At 43.1% G+C, this 26,613-nt stretch overlaps 2 protein-coding genes across 3 annotated transcripts; one reads left to right on the forward strand and one right to left on the reverse strand.

The window, feature by feature from the left end:
- The first annotated feature begins 5,909 nt into the window (after positions 1-5,909).
- LOC112261397 (N-acyl-aromatic-L-amino acid amidohydrolase (carboxylate-forming) B) lies at positions 5,910-18,256 on the forward strand. 2 transcript variants are annotated; one of them, XM_024436693.1, is made up of 7 exons: positions 5,910-6,012; positions 8,235-8,461; positions 9,173-9,368; positions 13,608-13,701; positions 13,848-13,955; positions 15,090-15,205; positions 17,833-18,256. In XM_024436693.1, exons 1-7 carry the CDS (start codon positions 5,983-5,985, stop codon positions 18,028-18,030), a joined length of 969 nt encoding a protein of 322 aa, XP_024292461.1. In that variant the 5' UTR covers positions 5,910-5,982; the 3' UTR covers positions 18,031-18,256. The 2 variants fall into 2 exon arrangements, with proteins under 2 accessions (XP_024292461.1, XP_024292462.1); XM_024436694.2 differs by lacking the exon at positions 5,910-6,012 and adding an exon at positions 6,747-7,005.
- A 657-nt stretch (positions 18,257-18,913) lies between these two features.
- LOC112261398 (claudin domain-containing protein 1-like) lies at positions 18,914-25,396 on the reverse strand. Its single transcript, XM_024436695.1, has 4 exons — positions 24,662-25,396; positions 24,068-24,175; positions 22,440-22,577; positions 18,914-21,132 (listed from the first exon to the last, which is right to left on the reverse strand). The coding sequence occupies exons 1-4, from the start codon at positions 24,945-24,947 to the stop codon at positions 20,912-20,914; spliced, it is 753 nt and encodes a 250-aa protein (XP_024292463.1). The 5' UTR covers positions 24,948-25,396; the 3' UTR covers positions 18,914-20,911.
- Positions 25,397-26,613: the final 1,217 nt, after the last annotated feature.

Genomic DNA, 26,613 nt, shown 5'->3' on the forward strand with positions numbered 1-26,613 from the left:
AGAAGAGTGCACAGGATCAATCCAATATCTCCTTATCTCTCCAAATCAGGGCTGCAGGCAAACACGTGGTGAGCAGGCATTTGCCAGTGTGGCTGGAGTGACTTTACTCAGCAGGCTAGGAGAACTAACGCAGCAGGTTAGGAGATCTAACGCAGCAGGTTAGGAGAATGAGGTTAAGGTTAGGAAAAGGGTTACTATGTTCCGTCTTAGCTGAAATGCTACAGTTGTCCCCAACTCGACATCTACATGGGGTTATACTCCATCAAGCCACAACTGTAGAAGCCATCAGTTCCGAGAAACCATCAGTATCTTAACACCCCAACATTTTGGGGTGTTAGACTGACTTGCCTTGCCATGTGATTAGTCAAATAATGCACAATTAGTAGCCTATGTCTTTCTCATCAGAGTGCTGCAGGTTGTGTGTGTGTGAGGCACCATCCGCAACTGCAGGGCTCTCTAGAGGGTGGTGGGGTCAGCCCAACGTATCATCGGAGGCACACTGCCTGTCCTCCGGGACATCTACAGCACCCGGTGTCACAGGAAGGTCAATAAGTTCATCAAGGACCTCAAGCCACCAGAGACACGGCCTGTTCACTGAGTCACCCACGGCACGGCCTGATCATCCCGTAACCATCTATAAGGAAGAGACAGTACTGGTACGTCAAAGCTGGAACTGAGAGACTGAAAAACAGCTTCTATTGCCCAGTACCCTGTCCTGAACCTTGGTCACTGTCACTAGCTGGCTACCACCCTGTACCTTAGAGGCTGTTTTGCCCTACGTACATAGAGTCATTGAACACTGGTCACTTTAATAATGTGTACATAGTGTTTTACCACTGTTTTCCAGTCATGGCTGATCCTATATAACTACTACTGTAAACACCTTTTCAATTCATTTACTGTCTACACCTTGTAGAGTCCATGCCCCAATGAATTGAGGCTGTTGTGAGGGAAAAAGGGGGTGCAACTCAATATTAGGAAGTTGTTCCTAATGTTTTGTACACTCTGTGTATACACACACAGGCACAGACACATGGATGCACAAATACAATAACATACACACTATACACATACACACACATGGATTTTATGCAGATATGTGGCACAAGAGTAGTGGCCAGAGGGCACACACTTAATGTGTTGTGCCCTCAGGCCACATATTTTTCATCTGAGCCTAGAGGAAAGTCTTTGTCCTCAGGCCTGGAGGGAAGCCAAAGTAATTCCGCTACCCAAGAGTGGTAAAGTGGCCTTTACTGGTTCTAACAGCAGACCTATAAGCTTGTTGCCAGCTCTTAGCAAACTGTTGGAAAACATTGTGTTTGACCAAAACAATGATATTTCTCTGTAAACAAATTAACAACAGATTTTCAGCATACTTACAGAGAAGGGCACTCACTGACACAAATGACTGATGATTGGTTAAAATGAATTGATAATAAGAAGATTGTGGGAGCTGTACGGTTAGATTTCAGTGCCGCCTTTGATATCATTGACCCTAACCTGTTGTCGAAAAAACGTATGTGCTATGGTTTCTCAACCTTTGCCATAATGTGGATTCAGAGCTACAGTTGAAGGTCGGAAGTTTACATACACATAGGTTGGAGTCATTAAAACTTGTTTTTCAACCACTCCACAAATTTCTTGTTAACAAACTATAGTTTTGGCAAGTCGGATAGGACATTTACTTTGTGCATGGCACAAGTAATTTTTCCAACAATTGTTTACAGACAGATTATTTCACTTAAATTCACTGTATCACAATTCCAGTGGGTCAGAAGTTTACATACACTAAGTTGACTGTGCCTTTAAACAGCTTGGAAAATTCCAGAAAACAATGTCATGGCTTTAGAAGCTTCTGATAGGCTAACTGACATAATTTGAGTCAATTGGAGGTGTACCTGTGAATGTACAGTGCCTTGCGAAAGTATTCGGCCCCCTTGAACTTTGCGACCTTTTGCCACATTTCAGGCTTCAAACATAAAGATATAAAACTGTATTTTTTTGTGAAGAATCAACAACAAGTGGGACACAATCATGAAGTGGAACGACATTTATTGGATATTTCAAACTTTTTTAACAAATCAAAAACTGAAAAATTGGGCGTGCAAAATTATTCAGCCCCCTTAAGTTAATACTTTGTAACGCCACCTTTTGCTGCGATTACAGCTGTAAGTCGCTTGGGGTATGTCCCTATCAGTTTTGCACATCGAGAGACTGAGATTTTTTCCCATTCCTCCTTGCAAAACAGCTCGAGCTCAGTGAGGTTGGATGGAGAGCATTTGTGAACAGCAGTTTTCAGTTCTTTCCACAGATTCTCGATTGGATTCAGGTCTGGACTTTGACTTGTCCATTCTAACACCTGGATATGTTTATTTTTGAACAATTCCATTGTAGATTTTGCTTTATGTTTTGGATCATTGTCTTGTTGGAAGACAAATCTCCGTCCCAGTCTCAGGTCTTTTGCAGACTCCATCAGGTTTTCTTCCAGAATGGTCCTGTATTTGGCTCCATCCATCTTCCCATCAATTTTAACCATCTTCCCTGTCCCTGCTGAAGAAAAGCAGGCCCAAACCATGATGCTGCCACCACCATGTTTGACAGTGGGGACGGTGTGTTCAGGGTGATGAGCTGTGTTGCTTTTACGCCAAACATAACGTTTTGCATTGTTACCAAAAAGTTCAGTTTTGGTTTCATCTGACCAGAGCACCTTCTTCCACATGTTTGGTGTGTCTCCCAGGTGGCTTGTGTGCAAACTTTAAACAACACGTTTTATGGATATCTTTAAGAAATGGCTTTCTTCTTGCCACTCTTCCATAGAGGCCAGATTTGTGCAATATACGACTGATTGTTGTCCTATGGACAGAGTCTCCCACCTCAGCTGTAGATCTCTGCAGTTCATCCAGAGTGATCATGGGCCTCTTGGCTGCATCTCTGATCAGTCTTCTCCTTGTATGAGCTGAAAGTTTAGAGGGACGGCCAGGTCTTGGTAGATTTGCAGTGGTCTGATACTCTTTCCATTTCAATATTATCGCTTGCACAGTGCTCCTTGGGATGTTTAAAGCTTGGGAAATCTTTTTGTATCCAAATCCGGCTTTAAACTTCTTCACAACAGTATCTCGGACCTGCCTGGTGTGTTCCTTGTTCTTCATGATGCTCTCTGCGCTTTTAACGGACCTCTGAGACTATCACAGTGCAGGTGCATTTATACGGAGACTTGATTACACACAGGTGGATTGTATTTATCATCATTAGTCATTTAGGTCAACATTGATCATTCAGAGATCCTCACTGAACTTCTGGAGAGAGTTTGCTGCACTGAAAGTAAAGGGGCTGAATAATTTTGCACGCCCAATTTTTCAGTTTTTGATTTGTTAAAAAAGTTTGAAATATCCAATAAATGTCGTTCCACTTCATGATTGTGTCCCACTTGTTGTTGATTCTTCACAAAAAAATACAGTTTTATATCTTTATGTTTGAAGCCTGAAATGTGGCAAAAGGTCGCAAAGTTCAAGGGGGCCGAATACTTTCGCAAGGCACTGTATTTCAAGCCCTACCTTCAAACTCAGTGCCTCTTTGCTTGACATCATGGGAAAATCAAAAGAAATCAACCAAGACCTCCACAAGTCTGGTTCATCCTTGGGAGCAATTTCCAAACGCCCGAAGGTACCACGTTCATCTGTACAAACTATAGTACGCAAGTATAAACACCATGGGACCACGCAGCAGTCATACCGTTCATAAAGGAGACGCGTTCTGTCTCCTAGAGATGGACGTACTATGGTGCGAAAAGTGCAAATGAATTCCAGAACAACAACAAAGGACCTGAAGATGCTGGAGGAAACAGGTACAAAAGTATCTATATCCACAGTAAAACGAGTCCTATATCGACATAACCTGAAAGGCCGCTCAGCAAGGAAGAAGCCATTGCTCCAAAAACCTCCATAAAAAAAGCCAGACTACGGTTTGCAACTGCACATGGGAACAAAGTTCGTACTTTTCGGAGAAATGTCCTCTGGTCTGATGAAACAAAAATATAACTGTTTGGCCATAATGACCATTGTTATGTTTGGAGGAAAAACGGGGAGGCTTGCAAGCCGAAGAACACCCTCCCACCCGTGAAGCACGAGGGTGGCAGCAACAGGTTGTGGGGGTGCTTTGCTGTAAGGAGGGACTGGTGCACTTCACAAAATAGATGGCATCATGACGGAATGAAAATTATGTGGATATATTGAAGCAACATCTCAAGACATCAGTCAGGAAGTTAAAGCTTGGTCGCAAATGGGTCTTCCAAATGGACAATGACCCCAAGCATACTTCTAAAGTTGTGGCAAAAAGTCTTAAGGACAACCAAGTCAAGGTACTGGAGTGGCCATCACAAAGCCCTGACTTCAATCCTATAGAACATTTGTGGGCAGAACTGAAAAAGCGTGTGCGAGCAAGGAGGCCTAAAAACCTGACTCAGTTACAGCAGCTCTGTCAGGAGGAATGGTCCAAAATTCACCCAACTTATTGTGGGAAGGTTGTGGAAGGCTACCAGCATTTAAAGGCAATGTTACCAAATACTAATTGAGTGTATGTAAACTTCTGACCCACTGGGAATGTGATGAAAGAAATACAAGCTGCAATAAATCATTCTCTCTACTATTATTCTGACATTTCCCATTCTTAAAATAAAGTGGTGATCCTAACTGACCTAAAACAGGGAATTATTACTAGGATTAAATGTCTGGAATTGTGAAAATCTGAGTTTAAATGTATTTAGCTAAGGTGTATGTAAACTTCCGACTTCAATTGTATCTATGTAATAGAACTCAAAGGGTTTTCTTTAATGGAAGCTTCTCCAATGTCAAACATGTGTGGTGTACCGCAGGGCAGCTCTCTAGGCCCTCTACTCTTTTCTATTTTTAGCAATGACCTGCCACTGGCATTAAACAAAGCATGTGTGTCCATGTATGCTGATGATTCAACCATATGTGCATCAGCAACCCAAGCTAATGAAGTCACTGAAACCCTTAACAAAGAGTTGCAGTCTGTTTTGGAATGGGTGGCCAGTAATAAGCTGGTCCTGAACATCTCTAAAACTAAGAGCATTGTATTTGGTACAAATCATTCCTTAAGTGGTAGACCTCAGCTGAATCTGGTAATGAATGGTGTGGCTGTTGAACAAGTTGAGGAGACTAAATTACTTGACATTATCTTAGATTGTAAACTGTCATGGTCAAAACATATAGATTCAATGGTTGTAGAGATGGGGAGAGGTCAAGCCGTAATAAAGAGATGCTCTGCTTTTTTGACACCACACTCCAAAAAGCAAGTTCTGCAGGCTCTAGTTTTGTCAAATCTTGATTAGTGTCCAGTCGTGGGATCCTAGTAAAATACCAAATACCAAATCTGTTTTGTAATGTAATGAAATGTTTAAATTGTATATATTGTATATTCCAGACTCTGAAATGGCTCCTTCTGATATTTCTTGCTTTTTACTTTTTGGATTATGTGTATATTTCTTTGTATTGCTAGGTATTATTTCTGCGCTGTTGGAGCTAGAAACATGAGCATATCGCTGCACCTGCGATAACATCTCCAAATGTGTGTATGCGACCAATAAACGTTGATTTTTGTTTGTGTGTGTTTGTCCAGACCAATTTGATTCACGGAAATCACATGCCGGCCGGACATGACGCACATCTACAAAGAAAGCAGAAGGCTTTCCGTGGGGCAACCAAAGTTTCAATGGGGCAACCACACTTCTTCACTTTCCATAGGACAACCGCAGAATAATAATAATAAGAAGAAATCTCCACCACTCGGGTACATGTGGTGCCACCCTCAGCTCCTAATCTCTCCTGTCCTGTTTGAGTCTTATGTGTGATTGACTAACCCAACAGGATTAGTGGGCTAATTACAGCTTCTGGAGGAAGAGTGAGAGAGAGGGGACAAAAGGAAGATAGAAAAGGAGGACAAAACAGGCAAAGAGGGAAGGCAATGAGGAAGAAAATGAAGAAAGCATTAGAGGTACAGCACACCCACTTTAGAATGCTATTAGTTGACACAGGGAAAGTATATGTTTGGTAGCACTTTATTGTACGGTACAGACATTACGAAGTATTTACTCAAAATTACACTAAAAAGGTAATTACACAGTAACAACCTATGAATTACAAGCACCACTAGACACCAATTGTGTTGCTAAAGATATGTTGATTGCTGAATTTGCATTTTGCTCTGGGACCGTTTTCGTCCAAGAAACTGCTCTTTCTCATCCATTCCTACCTTTCCCGTACCCCCCCACAAACCTTCTATTTCTCGTCCATCCCTTCCTTTCCCCCACCCCCCACAAACCTTCTTTCTCATTCATCCCTTCCTTTCGAGAACCCCCACAAACCTTCTCTTTCTAGTCCATCCTTTCCTTTCCCGCACCCCCCACAAACCTTCTCTTTCTCGTCCATCGCTTCCTTTCCCCCACACCCCCACAAACCTTCTTTCTCATCCATACCTTCCTTTCCTCCACCCCCCACAAACCTTGCACCTAACAACTTATGAAAAATGTATGAATGATGGCTAAGATCACGACCAATGTCTTACCTCTCTCTTTCTCTATCTCTCAGCACTTTGTACTGCAGTAGTTTAGGACAAGCAGAGGGAGTTCCTATTACATCATAAATGTTGCTAACTGAAATCTGATCTGAAAATTACTTTAACGGGAAGGAGGCACCAGAAAGAGAAGGGAGGGATAGATCAATGAAAGTTCAGTCTGTGAAAATTGGGGGTTTGCGCTTGTTTGTATGTGTGTGTGTGTGTGGTGTGTCTGGTGTGTGTGTGTCGGGTCTTTCTTGCCTCTGGCATTGAAAGGTCCTGGTGTAGGTTACAGATTGTGAAATTTGGCTCACACGTGTGCCGGCTAATAAAAATGTTCAAAGGTTGCTGACTGCTCAGCATGACTTGGTCAGGCAGGACAAGGGAGACTGTAGTCCCAGCCAGGAAAGGCACTTTCACCTACACCGCAAGGTAAGACTTTTCCAGAGTGGCTGGAAAACACATACTGGCATATCAGCTGTTACATATCCTGCTAGCCTGTTTCTCTGGAATGTTGATTTCCCCTGCTTTCTGACACAGTGAAGACAAACAAAGTGGGTCTGTTTATATGACAGAGTGTTAAAGTTCAGGACACGTTATTGTGATGTGGTGAGGTTGGATCCAGGTGCAGAGAAGAGACAGTAACCGCAGGATCACACAGGAAAAAACCCCACTAAGTCTTGAAAACTCACTCAGGAAACAAACGCACAGGTTAACAATTCAAGCCTCGGCAATGGACAACGGAAAACACACAGTTAGATTTGGGTATGTCATTCTAGGAGAAAATTGGGAAAAAAGGGTCGGACCCTTAAACTAAATCAGAGGAGGTGAGAAGTGCTGAGGCAAATGCCTGCTCACCATGTGTTTGCCGGCAGCCCTGTAAATGAGTGATGTGATAGAGAGCTCAAAGATTACTCTATGGATACACTTTGGCTATTATTTTACTATATGTCTCTCTCCTTCTACCCCCCCCCCTCTCTCTCTTTCTCCCTCTCTCTCTCTCTCTCTCTGTCTCTCTCTCTCTCTCTATTCAATTCAATTTGCTTTACAGGCATGACGTGATAATGTACATTTTGCCAAAGCTTATTTTGGATATTTACAATATAAAATAAAAATGAGAATCAAAATTGTCAACGGGACAACAGTAACAACAATAACCAAGTGTTAAAATAACCATACATTCAACAATAACAATAAGCACAATAACAATAAGCACAATAAGCATTGAGTACATGTGCAGGTTGATTGGTTTGTCAGACACTGTCCCTCAACTTATGGCAGGCAGCAATGTAGTGTGCTGCCAACCCACAGCTCTCTGCGTCCTCCCCCAACAGTACGGGTAGCCTACTCTCATCAGAGAGGTCTTTGAAACCTTGAATAAGGGTTTCAAATTTGGGGAAAGGACACTCTCTAATTTTTTAATATTTTTGACATGTTTTTTTTTGTTGACATTTTTTGACAGGAAATGCAGCTCCGTCTCAGGTTCTGCTGTTGTGCAGTGGTTGCACAGCCTTTCCTCTACAGGGAGCCAGGTTTTCCTGTGTCTACCCTTCTCAATGGCAAGGCTGTACTCACTGAGCTGTGCTCACTCTCTCTCTCTCTCTCTCTCTCTCTCTCTCTCTCTCTCTCTCTCTCTCTCCCTCTGTCCCTCTGTCCATCAGATGGAGCCAGTCTGTCTCCCAGCGCTGTCCCGAGTTGCCATCTGCGGCGGTACCCATGGCAACGAGATGTCGGGCGTGTACCTGGTGAGGGAGCTGCAGAGGCAGAAGCTGGAGAAGGCAGGGTCAGCGACCTTGACCACGGTCATATCCAACCCACGTGCCGTCCAAGTGTGCAAAAGATACACCGACATGGACCTCAACCGCTGTTTCACTGACGCCATACTTAGGTAAACGTTGCCATAAGAACAAATGAAACTGTACATACAATCAGTGTGATCCATAAAGGGATTGTTCACCTCATCTACAAATGTACAAGTATGGACCTGTCGGAAAATGTACTATTCAGGTGTGAACTGTATGAATCAGAAATGAGATCTTACCACTATGTAAAGAAGCCAATAATTACACAATGCGTTGTGAGAATACACAATATAGCATACACAATATAGCATACACAATATAGCTTTCATGTAATATATCCCTCCACCGTGGAGTCCGTTAATTAATAATGTGGTCATGGCAACATTTCCAGATAACTTTGGATATTGTTTTGAAACATTCTGAATCTTGCAACCTGGCCTGGTATGTACCTGGCCACCAAGGCCACTACCTATCTGAACAGTCTATTCCAGTTTTTGCATAAATGGGACTATATCATAATTAATATTCATTCTTGGTACTTAATTGATACTCCAGATTTACTTAACCCTACAGAGCTAAGGGATGGCATCCCAAAGAGTTGGTGGCATTTACTTCCTCATCTCAGTCTCTCACCAGAAAAGATGAGTAGTTTGCATTCTGCCATGCCAAGGCGATGCACCTACCTTCTTGTATGTACACTCGTTCACTCTCTCTTTCTCCCTCTCCCACTCTCTCTTTCTCTGTCTCCCTTCTCTCTTACTCTCTCTATATCCCTCCCCCTCTCTTTCCCTCCCTAGTTCACCTGTGACGGACGCCACCCCGTACGAGGTGAGGCGAGCCCAAGAGCTGAACACACTGCTTGGGCCCAAGGGCAACGTGGGGGCCATGGACCTGGTGTGTGACCTCCACAACACCACAGCCAACATGGGCCTCAGCCTCATCTCCTACTCTGTCCAAGACTGGGTCATCATGCACATCTATAGACAAGTCCAGGTGACCACAGGTTCAGTTCAAGGACAAGGGAAACTGATCCAAGACCTGAACTTTGAAACAACGTCCCCTTGTCCTTAGTACTGCTAGCCCCGCAATGTGGGCCATCAAATATGCTCTCTATGTCACGCCTTGGTCTTAGTATTTTGTGTTTTCTTTAATTATTTGTTCAGGCCAGGGTGTGACATGGGTTTATTGTGTTGTCGTATTGGGGTTTTTGTAGGCATTGGGATTGTGGCTGATTAGGGGTGTGTCTAGCATAGGCTTGGCTGCCTGAGGCGGTTCTCAATCAGAGTCAGGTGATTCTCGTTGTCTCTGATTGGGAACCATATTTAGGTAGCCTGGGTTTTACTGTGTATTTTGTGGGTGATTGTTCCTGTCCTTAGTGTCCTCTGTGTTAGTTTGCACCAGTTTAGGCTGTTTCGGCTTTCACATTACGTTTATTGTTTTTGTAAAGTTCGTGTTTCTTTATTATTAAATAAACATGGATTGCAATAGCCACGCTGCATTTTGGTCCGATCCTTGCTACACCTCCTCGTCCGAGGAGGAGATAGAAGAAACCCGTTACAGAATCACCCACCACACACGGACCAAGCAGCGTGGTAACAGGCAGCGACAGCAGGAAAAGCGAAATGAGGAATGGACATGGGAAGACGTGTTGGATGGCAAAGGTTGTTACACTTGGGAGGAGATACTGGCCGGAAGAGATCACCTCCCATGGGAACAGGTGGAGGCACTTAGGAGAGCAGAGGCAGCCGGAGATAAGAGCCGACGATACGAGGGAACACGGTTGGCAAGGAAGCCCGAAAAGCAGCCCCAAAAATGTATTGGGGCGGGCTCAGGGAGAGTGTGGCAGAGTCAGGGTTCAGACCTGAGCCAACTCCCCCTGTTAATCGTGAGGAGCAGCGATCAAAGGACTTCTGGACTTGGGAGGAGATATTGGACGGAAAAGGACCCTGGGCACAGCCTGGAGAATATCGACGCCCCAAAGAAGAACTGGAGGCAGCGAAAGTGGAGAGGCGCTGGTATGAAGAGGCAGCACGGCGACGCGGATGGAAGCCTGAGAGTCGGCCCCAAAAATTTCTTGGGGGGGGGCTCACAGGGAGTATGGCTATGCCAGGTAGGAGACCTGTGCAAACTCTCTGTGCTTACTGGGGGGTTAAAGAGACCGGGCAGGCACCGTGTTATGCTAGTGTGCGCACGGTGTCTCCAGTGCGGGTGCATAGCCCGGTACGGTACATACCAGCTCTTCGTATTAGCCGGGCTAGAGTGGGCATCGAGCCAAGTAAGGTTGGGCAGGCTCGGTGCTCAAGAGCCCCAGTGCGCCTGCACGGTCCGGTCTATCCAGTGCCACCACCACACACCAGTCCTCCGGTAGCAGCTCCCCGCACCATGCTTCCTGTGCGTGTCCTCGGTTCAGTACCACCAGTTCCAGCACCACGCACCAGGCCTTCAATGCGCCTCGCCTGTTCTGCGCAGCCAGCGCTTTCCTCCTCTCCTGCGCTGTTGGAGTCTCCCGCCTGTTCAGCACAGCCAGAGCCATCCTTCTCTCTAGCGCTGTCGGAGCCTCCCGCCTGTTCAGCGCAGCCAGCGTTTTCCTCCTCTCCTGCGCTGTTGGAGTCTCCCGCCTGTTCAGCGCTTCCAGAGCCTTCCTCCTCTACAGCGCTGCCGGAGCCTCCTGCCTGTTCAACGCAGCCAGAGCTGCCAGTCTGCATGGAGCAGCCAGAGCTGCCAGTCTGCATGGAGCGGCCAGAGCTGCCAGTCTGCATGGAGCAGCCAGAGCTGCCAGTCTGCATGGAGCAGCCTGAGCTGTCAGTTTGCATGGAACAGCCTAAGCTGCCAGTTTGCATGGAGCAGCCAGAGCTGTCAGTCTGCACAAAGCTACCAGTCTGCATGGAGCAGCCAGAGCTGTCAGTCTGCATGGAGCAGCCAGAGCTGCCAGTCTGCATGGAGAAGCCAGAGCTGTCAATCTGCATGGAGCAGCCAGAGCAGCTAGAGTTGCCAATCTACATGGAGCAGCCAGAGCCGTCAGTCTGCATGGAGCAGCCAGAGCAGCTAGATCCGCCAGTCAGCCATGATCTTCCAGATCTGCCAGTCAACCAGACTCTTCCAGATCTGCCAGTCAACCAGACTCTTCCAGATCTGCCAGTCAACCAGACTCTTCCAGATCCGCCAGCCAGCCAGGATCTGCCGGAGCCAACTACCTGCCTGAGCTTCATCTCAGTACTGGGCTTCCTCTCAGTACTGGGCTTCCTCTCAGGACTGGGCTTCCCCTCAGTACTGGGCTTCCCCTCAGTCCCGGGCTTCCCCTCAGTCCCGGGCTGCCCCTCAGTCCCGAGCTTCCCCTCAGTCCCGAGCTTCCCCTCAGTCCCGAGCTTCCCCTCAGTCCCGAGCTTCCCCTCAGTCCCGAGCTGCCTCAGTCCCGAGCTGCCCCTCAGTCACGAGCTGCCCCTCAGTCCAGTGGGGTTCTGGGTGAGGACTACGAGGTCATGGTCGGCGGCGAGGGTGGACTATCCCAGGACGCAAGGGGAGGAACTAAGACATTTATGGAGTGGGGTCCACGTCCCGAGCCGGAGCCGCCACCATGGACAGACGCCCACCCGGACCCTCCCTCTGGTTTTGAGGTGCGTCCGGGAGTCCGCACCTTGGGGGGGGGGGTGGGGGTTCTGTCACGCCTTGGTCTTAGTATTTTGTGTTTTCTTTAATTATTTGTTCAGGCCAGGGTGTGACATGGGTTTATTGTGTTGTCGTATTGGGTTTTTTGTAGGCATTGGGATTGTGGCTGATTAGGGGTGTGTCTAGCATAGGCTTGGCTGCCTGAGGCGGTTCTCAATCAGAGTCAGGTGATTCTCGTTGTCTCTGATTGGGAACCATATTTAGGTAGCCTGGGTTTTACTGTGTATTTTGTGGGTGATTGTTCCTGTCCTTAGTGTCCTCTGTGTTAGTTTGCACCAGTTTAGGCTGTTTCGGTTTTCACATTACGTTTATTGTTTTTGTAAAGTTCGTGTTTCTTTATTATTAAATAAACATGGATTGCAATAGCCACGCTGCATTTTGGTCCGATCCTTGCTACACCTCCTCCGAGGAGGAGGAGATAGAAGAAAGCCGTTACACTCTAGGGTCAAAAGTGTATCTTATTCTGTTTTGGTGTGAGAGCATTAGATTAAAAGGGAATAAAGATGGGTCTGTTTTAAAGGGGAAGTGGATGGTTCATGGAAACAGGAAGTTTCAGTACAAATTATAAATGCCGACAGATCATTTGTTCCCTCAATGTGATGGGATCTGATGGGATACCCTTTAATGCGCAAATATTGATATATTAACCATCATGTCTAAGTAAAATTGGAGTCACACGGTGACATGGTGTGTGGTCCTCCCACTACCACTCGGAAAACGATGCAGTTTTTTAGGTTACAGATGAAATAAATGATGATGAACTTCACAGGTTGGTGAATGATGATCGATGCTTGACAGCCATTGGACAAAATAAAATATTCTCGCTCTTATCCATAATAATCTCATAATGTAGACTAGCCTACAGTTTGTATCTGTACCTACAAACTGTTGTGCAGTGCTGTTGGCGCGAGCGCAATTGTCAAGAACAGAGTAGGTACATTTGCTATTTTACAGAAGGTTTTGTCACAAAAAAACTATCTGTAGAGTTGAAAATGTGATGGAAACACATTGCGAAAAAGTAAAACTTGTCTGTGCTATGTCATCACACACTGATTTTTATCTGTAACAAGTCTGTTTGGTGGGAAATTGGTGTAACCGATGTCAAATGGCTAGCTAGTTAGCGGTGGTGCGCGCTAATAGCGTTTCAATCGGTGACGCCACTCGCTCTGAGACCTTGAAGCAGTTGTTCCCCTTGCTATGCAAGGGCCGCGGCTTTTGTGGAGCGATGGGTAACGATGCTTCGAGGGTGGCTGGTTCGAGCCCAGGTAGGGGCGAGGAGAAGGACGGAAGCTAAAACTGTTACATTGGCATAGTTTCTTTATGCGGATTTTATAATATTCGTATGACAGTCTGTTGCCAATTGGATGGAAATGTAGCTACAAATACAATGCTGGTTGGACTTTAATAATCTGATTGGAGTGTATAATTTCAACATGACTCGATTGCTGTCTTAAAGGGGAAGTGCATGCACCATCTGACCCAGTTTCTATGAGGAGAAGGGCTTCATCTGACTACTATAATCTGGGTTCTACTGGAGTGTAAAGAGTTCATCTGTTGTGTTCTCAGAGGAAGATAACCTCAGCGCCCGTGAGGTTTATCCTGCTGGATCTACCCCTAGCTGATGCCTACTCTCAGGACTCCCTGGGCAAGCATGGCTTCTGTAAGTGTTTGTGCTCGTGCGTGTGTTGTGCGTTCATTGGAAACACACCATGCAATCTTCTTCCTGTCATAAGAAACCAGTGTATTTTCAGTATGTTTTCCCATTTACATGACAAATGTATTCATTCTGATGCTGTCACTCCACAGCGATAGAGGTGGGACCTCAACCCCATGGTGTGGTCAGAGCCGACATCTTCAACATCATGAAGGAGGCGGTCGACCAGACACTAGATTGGGTCCAGTGCTTCAACTCAGGTACTTGAACTCCCATCAACGGTAAACATTGCTGACCCCTCACATCCTCTACACACAGAATACACAACCCTCGATCATCGCGACCAAGTCTACTGCCTTGGTCAACAACAAGAATAGCATGAACATAATTCATACCTACAAGCATCTAGCTCCCCTGTACCAGGAACAGATACAATGAGATTTTCTTCATGCACATGGGCCTACCATTCAACACTATGCTGTTGGTCTTCACTGCATTTATGGTTATTGTATTTTGAATATTTTTTCCTGTCTTGTGTTCTGTAACTGTCCTGTGCTCTTTTATATAATGTATATGTACAGTACCAGTCAAAAGGTTTGGACCCACCTACTCATTCAAGGGTTTTTCTTCATTTTTACTATTTTCTACATTGTAGAATAATAGTGAAGACATCAAAACTATGAAATAACACATATGGAATCATGTAGTAACCACAAAAGTGTTAAACAAATCAAAATATATTTGAGATTTGAGATTCTTCAAAGTAGCCACCCTTTGCCCTGATGACAGCTTTGCACACTCTTGGCATTCTCTCAACCAGCTTCATGAGGTAGTCACCTGGAATGCATTTCAATTAACAGGTGTGCCTTGTTATAAGTTCATTTGTGGGATACGCAATCCCATCTGGTTTGCACTTAGTGGGACTATTATTGTTTTTTCAACAGGACATTGAACCAAAACACACCTCCAGGGTGTGTAAGGACTATTTGACCAAGAAGGAGAGTGTTGGAGTGCTGCATCAGGTAACCTGTCCTCCACAATCACCTGACCTCAACCCAATTGAGATGGTTTGGGATGAGTTAGACTGCAGAGTGAAGGAAAAGCAGCCAACAAGTGCTCAGCATATGTGGGAACTCCTTCAAGACTGTTGGAAAAGCATTCCTCATGAAGCTGGTTGAGAGAATGCCAAGAGTGTGCAAAGCTGTCATCAAGGCAAAGGGTTGCTACTTTGAAGAAACCAAAATATAAAATATATGTTTTGATTTGTTTAACACTTTTTTTGGTTTCTACATGATTCCATATCAAGACAAGTTCCCCTTCAAGAGAAATGACATTTTAGATTCTATTCTAGTCATTAACCAATTACAAACCTTCTCTCATCTTATCTCTACCAGGAAGTGCCTTTGAAGGTGGCGAGGTGGACGATGTGTACACCTTTGTGAAGAGTGTATACTACCCAAGAGACCCAGAGACCAATCAAATCACTGCTGCCATACATCCCCAAGTACAGGTTCAGGAACATTCTGCACTTGTATATAATTGAATCTTAATTAACTGCAGTCGGTTAAAGTCCTGTACATGAACCCTTTAATGCATATCTGCGGGAAGTAGGGGTGCCTGGGGTGCTGCAGCACCCTCTGATAAATTGAAATAATTCAACCATAATTAGGCAACCAACAAAAAATATATAATACACCTGTCTGGACAGACAAATTAAATTATTCAAAATACTAAATCAGAGAGCATAATTTAGCTACAGACGATAACTAGCTTCTAAAAAATGGAGCTGTGGATTAGGTTTTATCACAAGCACTTACAGTTGGGAGGTATGCAATTTGGGCAGCATGCGAGCCAAGTATAAAACAACTTTTTGAGTTGTGGCCATACTGTAGATATAATCCATAGAAGGATTTTGGAACCTCTAACCATGGCACTTTGACTGTTAAACTCTAGCAATGACTGCCAGTCCTGACATGAATGGGAACTGTCATCATTGGATTATATTTCTATGGTTGGTCACAGCTGCCAGTTTGCCTTTCACAATTTTCAAAATACAATTTTGAGAAAAACATAGGTCTAACCGTTCGAAAAGGAATGCCTGTTGAAAAATTCCTAACAACGTTTGAGTGATTCTGAGTGAACAGCACTGTTTTTCAAAGTATCTTATCTTGAGATATTGGCACGAGCTCATCGGCCATCACCAGTGAGTAGCCTCTGCTTCATATTCATATTTGGGTGAATCAGTGTCACTGGGAAGTTTATTTTGTAGCCTACTGTAGCCTATACTATATACTGTATACAGTATACTACATATCAGGGTTTCCGATTATGATCATTTTGCACCGGACAAGTAATTGGGAAGATTTTTCATTTATCGGACATTTAAGAAATGTACGGGTCATTCATATATATGCATTGGGTGCTTAACGCATTAGATCGTCCACCCACGCAGCCAGCGCCATCAATAAACGATGGATATTGGCCAAATGAGCCACATTACATGTCCTTAAAAACAGCCTATAACAAATGACAAAAACACTATTCCTTGTGTTTCCATTTTTAGAAAAATGCTAAACTTTATAGCATGTTGTTTTATTGGTTTTAACTTATCTTAAACAATAATTGTCCACCTCACGGTTCAGCTGTCGGAGATTTGTGCACTAAACACATCAGAGTATTGCATAGGCTTAGGTGTTCACTGTATGATATGATATTTTAAAAAGCTAGTGTTAACCTTCACAGTCTATATTGCAGAAATGACCAAGAAAGGCTAGTGCCTACTGTACTCAACACATGACAGCAATAGGCTAATGATATTTATTTGACAAAAGGCTTACTTATAACATATCTTTAACTAAATACTGAGCACATAATTAAAAAGACAGATCAAACTTAATTTAGCCAACATAAATGTCTCAACAGAATGAAACAAAACACATTTAGCATATTTTAAAGAACTTGTTTAGATGAATAAATAAGCCTACAATAATAACAATCATATACAATAATGATAAAATAAATTCTTATAAAAATGAAAAAAAAGTTCCAAAATTGAATACCTGAATAGCGTGTTGCACAGTAGCCTGAATTTGGACATTTGTGGGGAATTAAAGAAATATTCTGCATGAAAATGATTTAATGTATTCTATCATGCTAAAAAATGATTTAAAACTGTGATTAATGCATAAAATGATCCCCCCCCCCAATTCCAGCACCCCCAACTCAAAATATCTTCCCACAATAGGCCTGTAGGGAATTATTGAAATGTAACGCTGTGAACTTCAGGACACTGCCATACACCCACACCATACATGACAGGTAGGCCGATGGGGTACAATGTTCTTTAGGTTTTTAACTGATTCCCCCTCAGGAGACTGAAAAGATTTGGCATGGGTCCTCAGATCCTCAAAAGGTTTTACAGCTGCACCATCGAGAGCATCCTGACGGGTTGCATCACTGCCTGGTATGGCAACAGCTCAGGCTCCGACCGCAAGGCAGTACAGAGGGTAGTGCGTACGGCCCAATACATCACCGGGGCCAAGCTTCCTGCCATCCAGGACCTCTATACAACGCGGTGTCAGAGAAAGTCCCTAAAAATGATCAAAGACTCCAGCCACCCTAATCATAGCCTGTTCTCTCTGTTACCACACGACAAGCGGTACCGGAGCGCCAAGTCTTCCAAACAGCTTCTACCCCCAAGACATAAGACTTCTGAACAGCTATTCTGTTATTATCTATGCATAGCCACTTTAATAACCCTACCTGCATGTACATAATTACCCCAACACCGGTGCCCCTGCACATTGACACATTCACTCTGAACTGGTACCCCCTGTATACAGCCCCGCTATTGTTATTTACTGCTGCTCCTTAATTATTCGTTTTTCTTATCATTTACTTTTTGTTGTTTTTCTTAAAACTGCATTGTGCAGGTTAAGGGCTTGTAAGTAAGCATTTGACTATTTTATTCGGCGCATGTGACAAATAACATTTGATTTGATTATGGTCTATAGATGCCCAAACTATCAAATGTTAGGGTTAGAGTAAGGGAACAGTTAGCATTTGGTTAGTGAAAATCAGCATAGACCTAGTCATTATCTAAATGCAAAGCATGCTGATGTGAATCTTTCTCTCCAGGACCATGACTTCTGCCTCCTCCATCCGGGAGATCCCATGTTCCTGATGTTTTCTGGGGAGATAGTGAAGTACGAAGGGGAAGAAGTCCTCCATCCCTTCTTTGTGAACGAGTGTGCATACTATGAGAAGAGTATTGCCTTCCACCTGGCACGAAAGATGACAGTCACTATACCCCCCTTGCAAGTGAAGAGAGATTGATGAAGGGAGAGGGGGAGGAAAAGAGAATTTAAAGAGTGGGATAATTAAAGGGAAAACACACACAACCTTAAGAAGCACTAACTAGTCTAACCTCATTTTCAATTGATTTTGAATTCCACTGTTTTTTTATCATCAACAAATAACATCAGGCATACCTGTATGTGAAATTATGCAATTCAATCCAATAATCTAGTATGTCAATTAAACATTTACATTTTTTGTTTAATTAGTTGTCTTCATAGTGATGTAATGTTGCATTGCACTGCTCCATTTAATCTTGTGTTTTCTAGGTACAGACGACACCTTTGAGATAGTTTAATGCAGGAAAAGCTTACAACGGTATGAATGCAGAATGACGTCGTGCAGAAAGGAGCTCGAGTTTGCCAGGAAGTTGGATGATTGATAGGTGGTTGTAGAATGGATCTCGATAGGCATAGTCAGAGATGGTGTCGCAGCATTGAGAGGAACCCTGGATGATTAAAGGAGCTTAATGGTTTGCAGTGGTTGAAAGGGCATTATGGTTCAGGATGGTTGATGGGAAGTGATGGTTCGGGAGGATGACTGCTCGGTCGTCAAGGTATCGTCAGATGACGACTGAGTGTTTGGGGTGGGAGTCCCGGAGGCATCTTCTTCTTGGTGCATAGTTAATGTATCCTGGGGGGGAAAAAACAAGAAGAGCAGAGAGGGGAGGAGACGGGGGTGGTGAAGGGATCCGAAATGCTACAGAAGATCACGAATATATACAGCCATTGATTGGCGAATGAAGTAAATTGGTTTCAGGTGTGGTCTTTCCTCCTGAACTTGAGATGTGTGTAACATAACACCATTTAATGATCTAAAAGACACTCCCACACACATACAATATTAACACTCAGACAGGAGGTCAGCATAGGTGAACTTTATTCTTATGGAAACAGGTATGCAGTGTGCTTTAGGTATAGTCACATAAAAATGCTTACAAAAGCCACAAATAGTTTCAAAACATTTAGACACCCTTCATAAAATGGTGTCCCAGTAAACAATATCTGTTGAGTGCTCATTTACCAAGTGTACTTGGAAGTTAGTGCCAGTTGTCTTGTCATTGGTAGTTTCAAGCTGGCTTCAAACACTGTAGGCTTCAGAAAAGCTATGTACTGGAGCTACATTTACTTCAACATAACCAAACAAAATATCACGAGCATCAAGAGGAAGATCAAAACACAGGTTAGCTATAGTGGTGTCAAAACAACCCAGGATAACATGTCTTTACATTCAAATAAATGTCAATAAATATGGATGACAATGGGAAAGAAGTGGTTACATTCCAAAACATTCAATCAACATATGACACAAAATTAAACTGAACATTCTCATCAGCTGAAATTTAAAAAAAAAGGGAAATGTAAACAAACGGGGTCAAAAGTCACTACAACGCTCTATAGATAACATAATACAAAACTTCAAAAGCAACAAACCATTTAGTTTAGGAAAACCTAGAGAAAAAAAGGCTAGGATTGCAAAAAGCGTTCATTCATAAATGGTAGAGATGGCAACAGAAACAAAGGCAAAATATGACTCCAATCGCTGTTAACTTGAATTTTAAAAAGCCTCGTTAAAAGATTCACCCACAAACAGGTTTCAAGAAAAACAAACGCACTTCACCTTCTCATAATCAACCACAGGTGTTGTTAAACATTATAGACATACAGTACGTGCGGCTGGGGACAAATTCATCTTAAAAGTAAAATCAAATTAAACACTTGCCTATACGACAGTGAGAAGCTCTTAGGATATGTTTATACAGGCGATGTCTCGTTTGAGGTTAGATTGGCTAGTGTGAGCTGTCGAACAGTTGTGCTTAAGGTGGAGAGATTGTTTAGGCCACCCCCGTGGGGTGGAGTTAAGGTGTCGAAGGTTTAGTCACCCTAAAATCTGTCAATCAGGTAAGACGAGTAAGAAACGTCAGCTCTAATGATCACATTTCTATTTGCAATGTTTCAGTACGTTGCAACCCTCTGAACGTGACCCAGATTCTACTTACAAACAGGACGGTTAACAGACGCAAACACACATAGGCCTTTCAAGAGCAGAGGAGTATCCTAGGAAGCAAGCTAAAACTACTCAGGGTTTTCCAAAATGAACCAACCGTCTTTATTTATTTTTTTATTCTCATGAATGCTGACTTCGGTGTGCTTATCAATGTGCTTATCAATGCACAAGCACTTTCTACCCACTCATATCAATATTTTTTCATTTATTAAATTATACAAAAGTGTTACATCGAGTGACGCTTAAAATGCATTCTGTCATTACTAAATGTGTAAATATTTTTTTTTACACGAACATTTGATCAAATTAAAATATAGATTTTTTTTTTAAATATTGAATCATTCGTCTTCCTCAAATGAAAGGGATGACGACGCAATCTTTGTTCGAGAGGTATCGGATTTCATTGGTCCTCAACTCACGACTCAGTCATTTTATTCAGGGTAAGTGGAGTTAGCTGCAAGTTAGCCTGCCCCGGAGCAGGTTAGTTCTGATGGATTCGTTGCCATAGAAATGTACTTGGCTAAAAGGTGAGCCACTTTCGTATGACTGGGGCCCCGAATTGAACTCGGAGTTGACCAAAGTCACCTTGCTAATTACTCAAACCTGCTTCGTAGGATACCCCTCAGGAGTATAGATCATGGTTGTGTAGACTGCCATTTAGGATTAGCTTAGGGTCATATTCAGTTAAACATGCCGTTTGTAAAATGTTTAGAAACGTAGCCATTTCATAGAAACAATCTCACCTTCTACAAATTGGAGTCTGCATGTTACTGGAAACACTCCACGTCTTCCATTTCAAAACATTATGCTCTTACTGAGTGCAACCCTGACGTATAAAAGAAACCCAGTCTGTTTAGGCCACCCGGTAGGCCGTCATGCGGGTGTAGTTCTGGCGGTGGCTCCGGGCGGCCCACAGGAAGAGGGCGGCCGCCATCATCTCCAGTGGCGAGGAGATGAGGGCCAGGTACAGGGTCCAGCCCAGGGAGCCGTCCACACCGTCGGGAAGCACCGAAACCCTGTGGAGGAGGTCCATGCCAGCCAGGAAGCAGCACACTGTGCCCAGGGAACACAGACCTGGATGGGAAAGACAACAATGAATGCAACTTTATTGTTCATTTTACCTCATTGAAAACCCTTCTGCTTTGGCAAAATGTTCATGTGTATTTCATGCCAATAAAGCACCATTGAATTTCATTGAGAGAAATCGAGATGTGGTAGGCGGCATGAATCATGAATGACTTAGCTTTCATTCATACCTATACATGTTGTTGGGTGTAAAGTTTGTGTTCGTGTGTGGTGGGAGGGTTAAAGGTACTAGGGGGCAATATTTTCATTTTTTGGAGAAAAAAAAACCTTCCCGTTTTAAACAGGATATTTTGTCAGGACAAGATGCTAGAATATGCATATAATTGACAGCTTTGGATAGAAAACACTCTAACGTTTCCAAAACTGTAAAGATATTGTCTGTGAGTACAACAGAACTGATGTTGCAGGCGAAAGCCTGAGAAAAATCCAATCCGGAAGTGCCCCAGGTTTTGAAAGCGCTGCGTTCCAATGAGTCCCTATTGAGCTGTGAATGTGCCATCAACAAGCTTACGCTTTCTACGTATTCCCCAAGGTGTCTACAGCATTGTGACGTAGTTTACACATTTATGTTGAAGAATAGCCATAGGCGGCTACATTGCGTAAGTGGTCACATGGTGGCTCCGAGAGAGATTCTCACGTAAAATAAAGAGGTAGCCATTACTCCAATCGGTCCTACTGAAAAACTAATTGTCCCGACTGATATATCGAATAGATATTAGAAAAACACCTTGAGGATTGATTATAAACAACTTTTGCCATGTTTCTGTCGATATTATGGAGCTAATTTGGAATATTTTTCGGCGTTGTCGTGACTGCAATTTCCGGGCGATTTCTTAGCCAAACGTGAAGAACAAAAGGAGCTATTTCGCCTACAAAAATAATATTTTGGGAAAAAATGAACTTTGGCTATCTACCTGGGAGTCTCGTGAGTGAAAACATCCGAAGTTCATCAAAGGTAAATGATTTAATTTGATTGCTTTTCTGATTTTCGTGACAAGTTTGCCTGCTGCTAGCAAGGCATAATGCTATGCTAGTCTATGATAAACTTACACAAGTGCTTGTCTAGCGTTGGCTGTAAAGCATATTTTGAAAATCTGAGATGACAGGGTGATTAACAAAAGGCTAAGCTGTGTTCCAATATATTTCACTTGTGATTTTCATGAATAGGAAGATTTTCTAGGAAGATTTATGTATGTTGCATTATGCTAATTAGTGTCAGGCGATGATTACGCTCCCGGACCCGGGTTTGAGAGTCACGTTGAGAGGCAATGTGATTATCCATGCAGTTCTCAAACCTGCCAGCAGGTGGAGCACTCCAACGCCCAGGGTGGGGGTGATGCTGCGGCAGAGGCAGGCACAAACGCCGATGAGTCCGCTGAGGATAACAAAGGCTAGGGACACCAGAGGCAGCAGGAACTGGCACCTCCACAGGTCTGCTCAGACACAGAGAAACCAACTTAGAAATGTCAGAAAAGTGCAGTACAAATAAAGTTCTTTTTTTTGTTTCGTAGGCGGATAAACAATATCTGAAGAAAGAGCTTTATAATGCTTATTATGAATTTATTATGAATGCGTGGCTGTGTGTGTGTCTGTGTATGTTTGCCCTTAGAGAGAAAGGGAAAGAGAAGAGGTCACATGATTGTCAGTAACAATAAGAAACAACCGTGGAAATTACCACATTTCCAAACCTCATTTCTATAAATCATAAGCTTTTTTGAACCAAGGTTATTACAGTAAATGAAGAAAAAAAAACGAAATCAGGATTCCCCCCATAAACTGAAGTAAAATCATTAACAAACATGTTTGAAAAACAAATGTTTAGTTTTAGTTTTTTCTCTAAATTAAAAATAAAATAAAAAAATCAAACAGGGTTTTCAAGCTTCTGAATCTGGCGGGCCACACAGATTGGGTTTGAGTGGTAAGGTTCAAGCAACCGACTGTAGACGAAAGTCCAGGAGTGAAGTTGGCAGAGGTGCAACTGCAGAACAGGGGTTTCAAATCAAAGTGATATTTGAGACCACTCCAACGAATTAATTGTTAACGTTCAGCCTATGTTTTCTGTTTGTGAGTGTGATATGGGGGTTTAGAAAAGTTTATTTAAACATTTATAAAGAAAAAAAAATATGCAAAAACAAATAGTGGCTATGTTGACACTGCCATCATGTTGATCTGATCTTGCTGTTTGAAAACCACTAATGTCACAGATGCACCTCCCCAGACTTCCCTGAATGTAAGCAAAATTCATCAAATTCTCGGGCTTAACTTCCCATGGAAAGTTTCCGGGCCCTTTGCAACCCTAGTGATACAGCCCAACAGGATTCTCTCAATTGTGCATCTGTAAACATTTGTGAGGGATTTAGGTGAGGAGCCAAATTTAGGTGACAAGCTGTTGCGCCTTCTTCACCACAATGTCTGTATTGGGTGGACTATTTCAGCATGTCTGTGATGTGCACACCGAGGAACTTAAAACTTTCCACCTTCTCCACTACTGTGCCGTCGATGTGGATAGGGGGTGCTGAGTTATATAGGCAGGTGTGTGCCTTTCCAAATCATGCCCAATTAATTGAATTTACCACAGGTGGAGTCCAATCAAGTTGTAGAAACATCTCAAGGATGATCAATGGAAACAGGATGCACCTGAGCTCAATTTCAAGTCTCGTAGCAAAGGGTCTGAATTCTTATGCAAATATGGTATCTGTTTTTTATTTTAATACATTTGCAAAAAATTCAAAATACCTTTTTCGCTTTGTTATTATTGGGTATTGTGTGTAGATTGCTGAGGATTTTTTACTTAATTTTTTACATTTTAGAACAAGGCTGTAACGTAACAACATTTGGAAAAAGTCAAGGGGTCTGAATACTTTCCAAAGGTACTGTATGTATGTGTGTGTGTGTGTGTGTGTGGCTGCAAGGCAAGACTCACATGTCCGAAGCAGGTCCTCCCCAGTGTTGTGATTCCCCGGTTCTTTGTACTTGGGTAAAAACTGCTGAGGCAGAGTAAAGCTCACACACTGTGTCACCATCTTAGGATCTGAGAGAACAAGAGACAGACATTCAATCGGATGTGGGTTGTTGACATTGCAGCTTTTAAAGGAAATGTTCACATGTTCGCATTCACGGTTAAACACTGCAGATGTCCTCTCCATCAGAAATTGCCTTTAAAAAGCTGCATTGTCGACAACCTGCGATCATATTGAACCCCAAACTCAATGGCAGTAAGCACCAAATATTTATACTAATAGCAAACCCAGTGTTGCTCCTGTGTGGGTATCAGAAAAAAGGAGGCTTTGCTTTATAATTCAATATTAGCATGGTGTATAACACTGATGGGCACAGAGCTGTATAACTGGTGCACCTGTGTATCCAGCACACCCTTTCCGTACCAACACCTGCAATGAATGCTGTAATATATATAAAATATATTTACATATATTCAATATAATATATGCCATTTAGCTTTAAATCAATGCAACTTAGTCGTGTTCGGTGACCCGCTCTAGTGTGTGTAGGTTCTTACCAGGCTCTTTGAACCAGTGCGACTGGCCGGGCGCCTGCACACACCTCCACCACAGCCCCAGTGTGCCGTTGAGGCGGAACAGAGTGTCGCTGTAAGCCTTTTCGTCAAACTCCCCGTTGATGAAGTCCTCACGCAGCTCTGAAGCATTGCTGGCCTCATGGTTGCCGGGCGGACTTCGGTACTGGTACCAGTGCTGTGTTCCCACGGCAACGGAGAGATAGACTGTGGCCAGCAGACTCAAAACAGAGCCAATGACCAGGGCCGTAGCGTAGCGGTTATCCACCATGGTTTGCAATTCAAGAGTGTCTGTTTGTGGGTAAAAATGATTTTACTTTTACTGCATTTGTTAGTGTGTCGACTCGTGCCCTATGAAGGGAAGTTGAAAAGTAGGAGATAAGGGCAGTCACTATAAGACATCAGCTAGTGAGTGAGCACTTAACAGCCTTGCAGTAATGTCCTTAACACTGACAGTGCAGTTCCTGAGCATGATGGTTGTTTCAGTGCTTCCCAGCCTGTCCTCTGTGCCTTCCTTGTAGTCCAGGTCCTCACAACCCCACCATTCACTGCTTTGAAGGAGAACAAATCTGAAGAAAATGTATTGCAAACTGTCATTCAACTACATTTTAATTCAGATCTTAGACCGGCACATTTTGGCTCTGATAGTAAGATCGTGTAACGTTAGTTAAAAAAGCAGCAAAGTTACCGGTAAGCACAGACGAAAGGGGGTTAGCTAACTGTCAGTATCTTATCGATTCGTTTTTGGAAAAACACCGAATGTAATATCTGTGGTTAACACAGGGATTCAGGCTCCCAGGTGACGCAGTGGTCTAACGCACTGCATCTCAGTGCAACAATAGTATCTGGTTCAAATCCAGGCTGTATCGTTGACAAGGGGCTCGTTGACAAGCTCCATTACTGCAGTAATTAAATTATAAAGTTGACTTGTTTTTAAGAAATTTAAAAGTCTCTCCTTTTGATTACAATAATTCTATGACACACCCGCTGACATCGAATTAGCATGATAAAGAAATCCTCATTAAAATCCATCGGTTTAAGCAATATATTAGTTTTTTGCATGCAAAGGGTTAGGCGTACAAAACAAATATGGCCGACAAATTATGGAAAGATGAGACTGACGAACATGGTGGTGTTCTCCGTTTTGCTTCCAACCCCCACAAGTGTCACGGGACTCGTCTGATGTAACACTAATATGACCCCACAGAAGAAGTTGAATGGAGCTGAAGGTTGGAACTAATATCAACAAGATAACCAATGTAAAACATACTGTGCCCGTAAAACGGTTAGGAACTTTTACAGTTGGAAAGAATTGGCAAATGGAAATCAAATCTGATGGACATCATAAATATATGGGAGAGGTTGAGGGTAGAGGAAGGACAAGAGTTAAAAACAAACAAAATAAAACTATTGTAAAATAAACTGTATCCATAAAATGTATGTAGCATGTATAAGCTGGAAATACAGGCCTAAGCGTTGTTGTTCACTAGTTTGCTCCAATTGGGGGAGGGGTGGTACGGTAATAAAGGAAATATATATATATATATGTATGTATATACAGTTGAAGTCGGAAATGTGCATACTGTAGTACACCTTAGCCAAATACATTTAAACTCAGTTTTTCACAATTCCTGACATTTAATCCTAGTAAAAATTCCCTCTCTTAGGTCAGCTGGATCATCAATTTATTTTAAGAATGTGAAATGTAAGAGTAATAGTAAAGATAATTATTTATTTCAGCTTGTATTTCTTCCATCACATTCCCAGTGGGTCAGAAGTTTACATACACTGAATTAGTATTTGGTAGCATTGCCTTGAAATTGTTTAACATGGGTCAAACGTTTTGGGTAGCCTTCCACAACCTTCCCACAATAAGTTTGGTGAATTTTGGCCTATTCCTCCTGACAGAGCTGGTGTAACTGAGTCAGGTTTGTAGG

This window comes from Oncorhynchus tshawytscha, linkage group LG11, assembly GCF_018296145.1.
Source record: "Oncorhynchus tshawytscha isolate Ot180627B linkage group LG11, Otsh_v2.0, whole genome shotgun sequence".
NCBI classification, from domain to species: domain Eukaryota; kingdom Metazoa; phylum Chordata; class Actinopteri; order Salmoniformes; family Salmonidae; genus Oncorhynchus; species Oncorhynchus tshawytscha.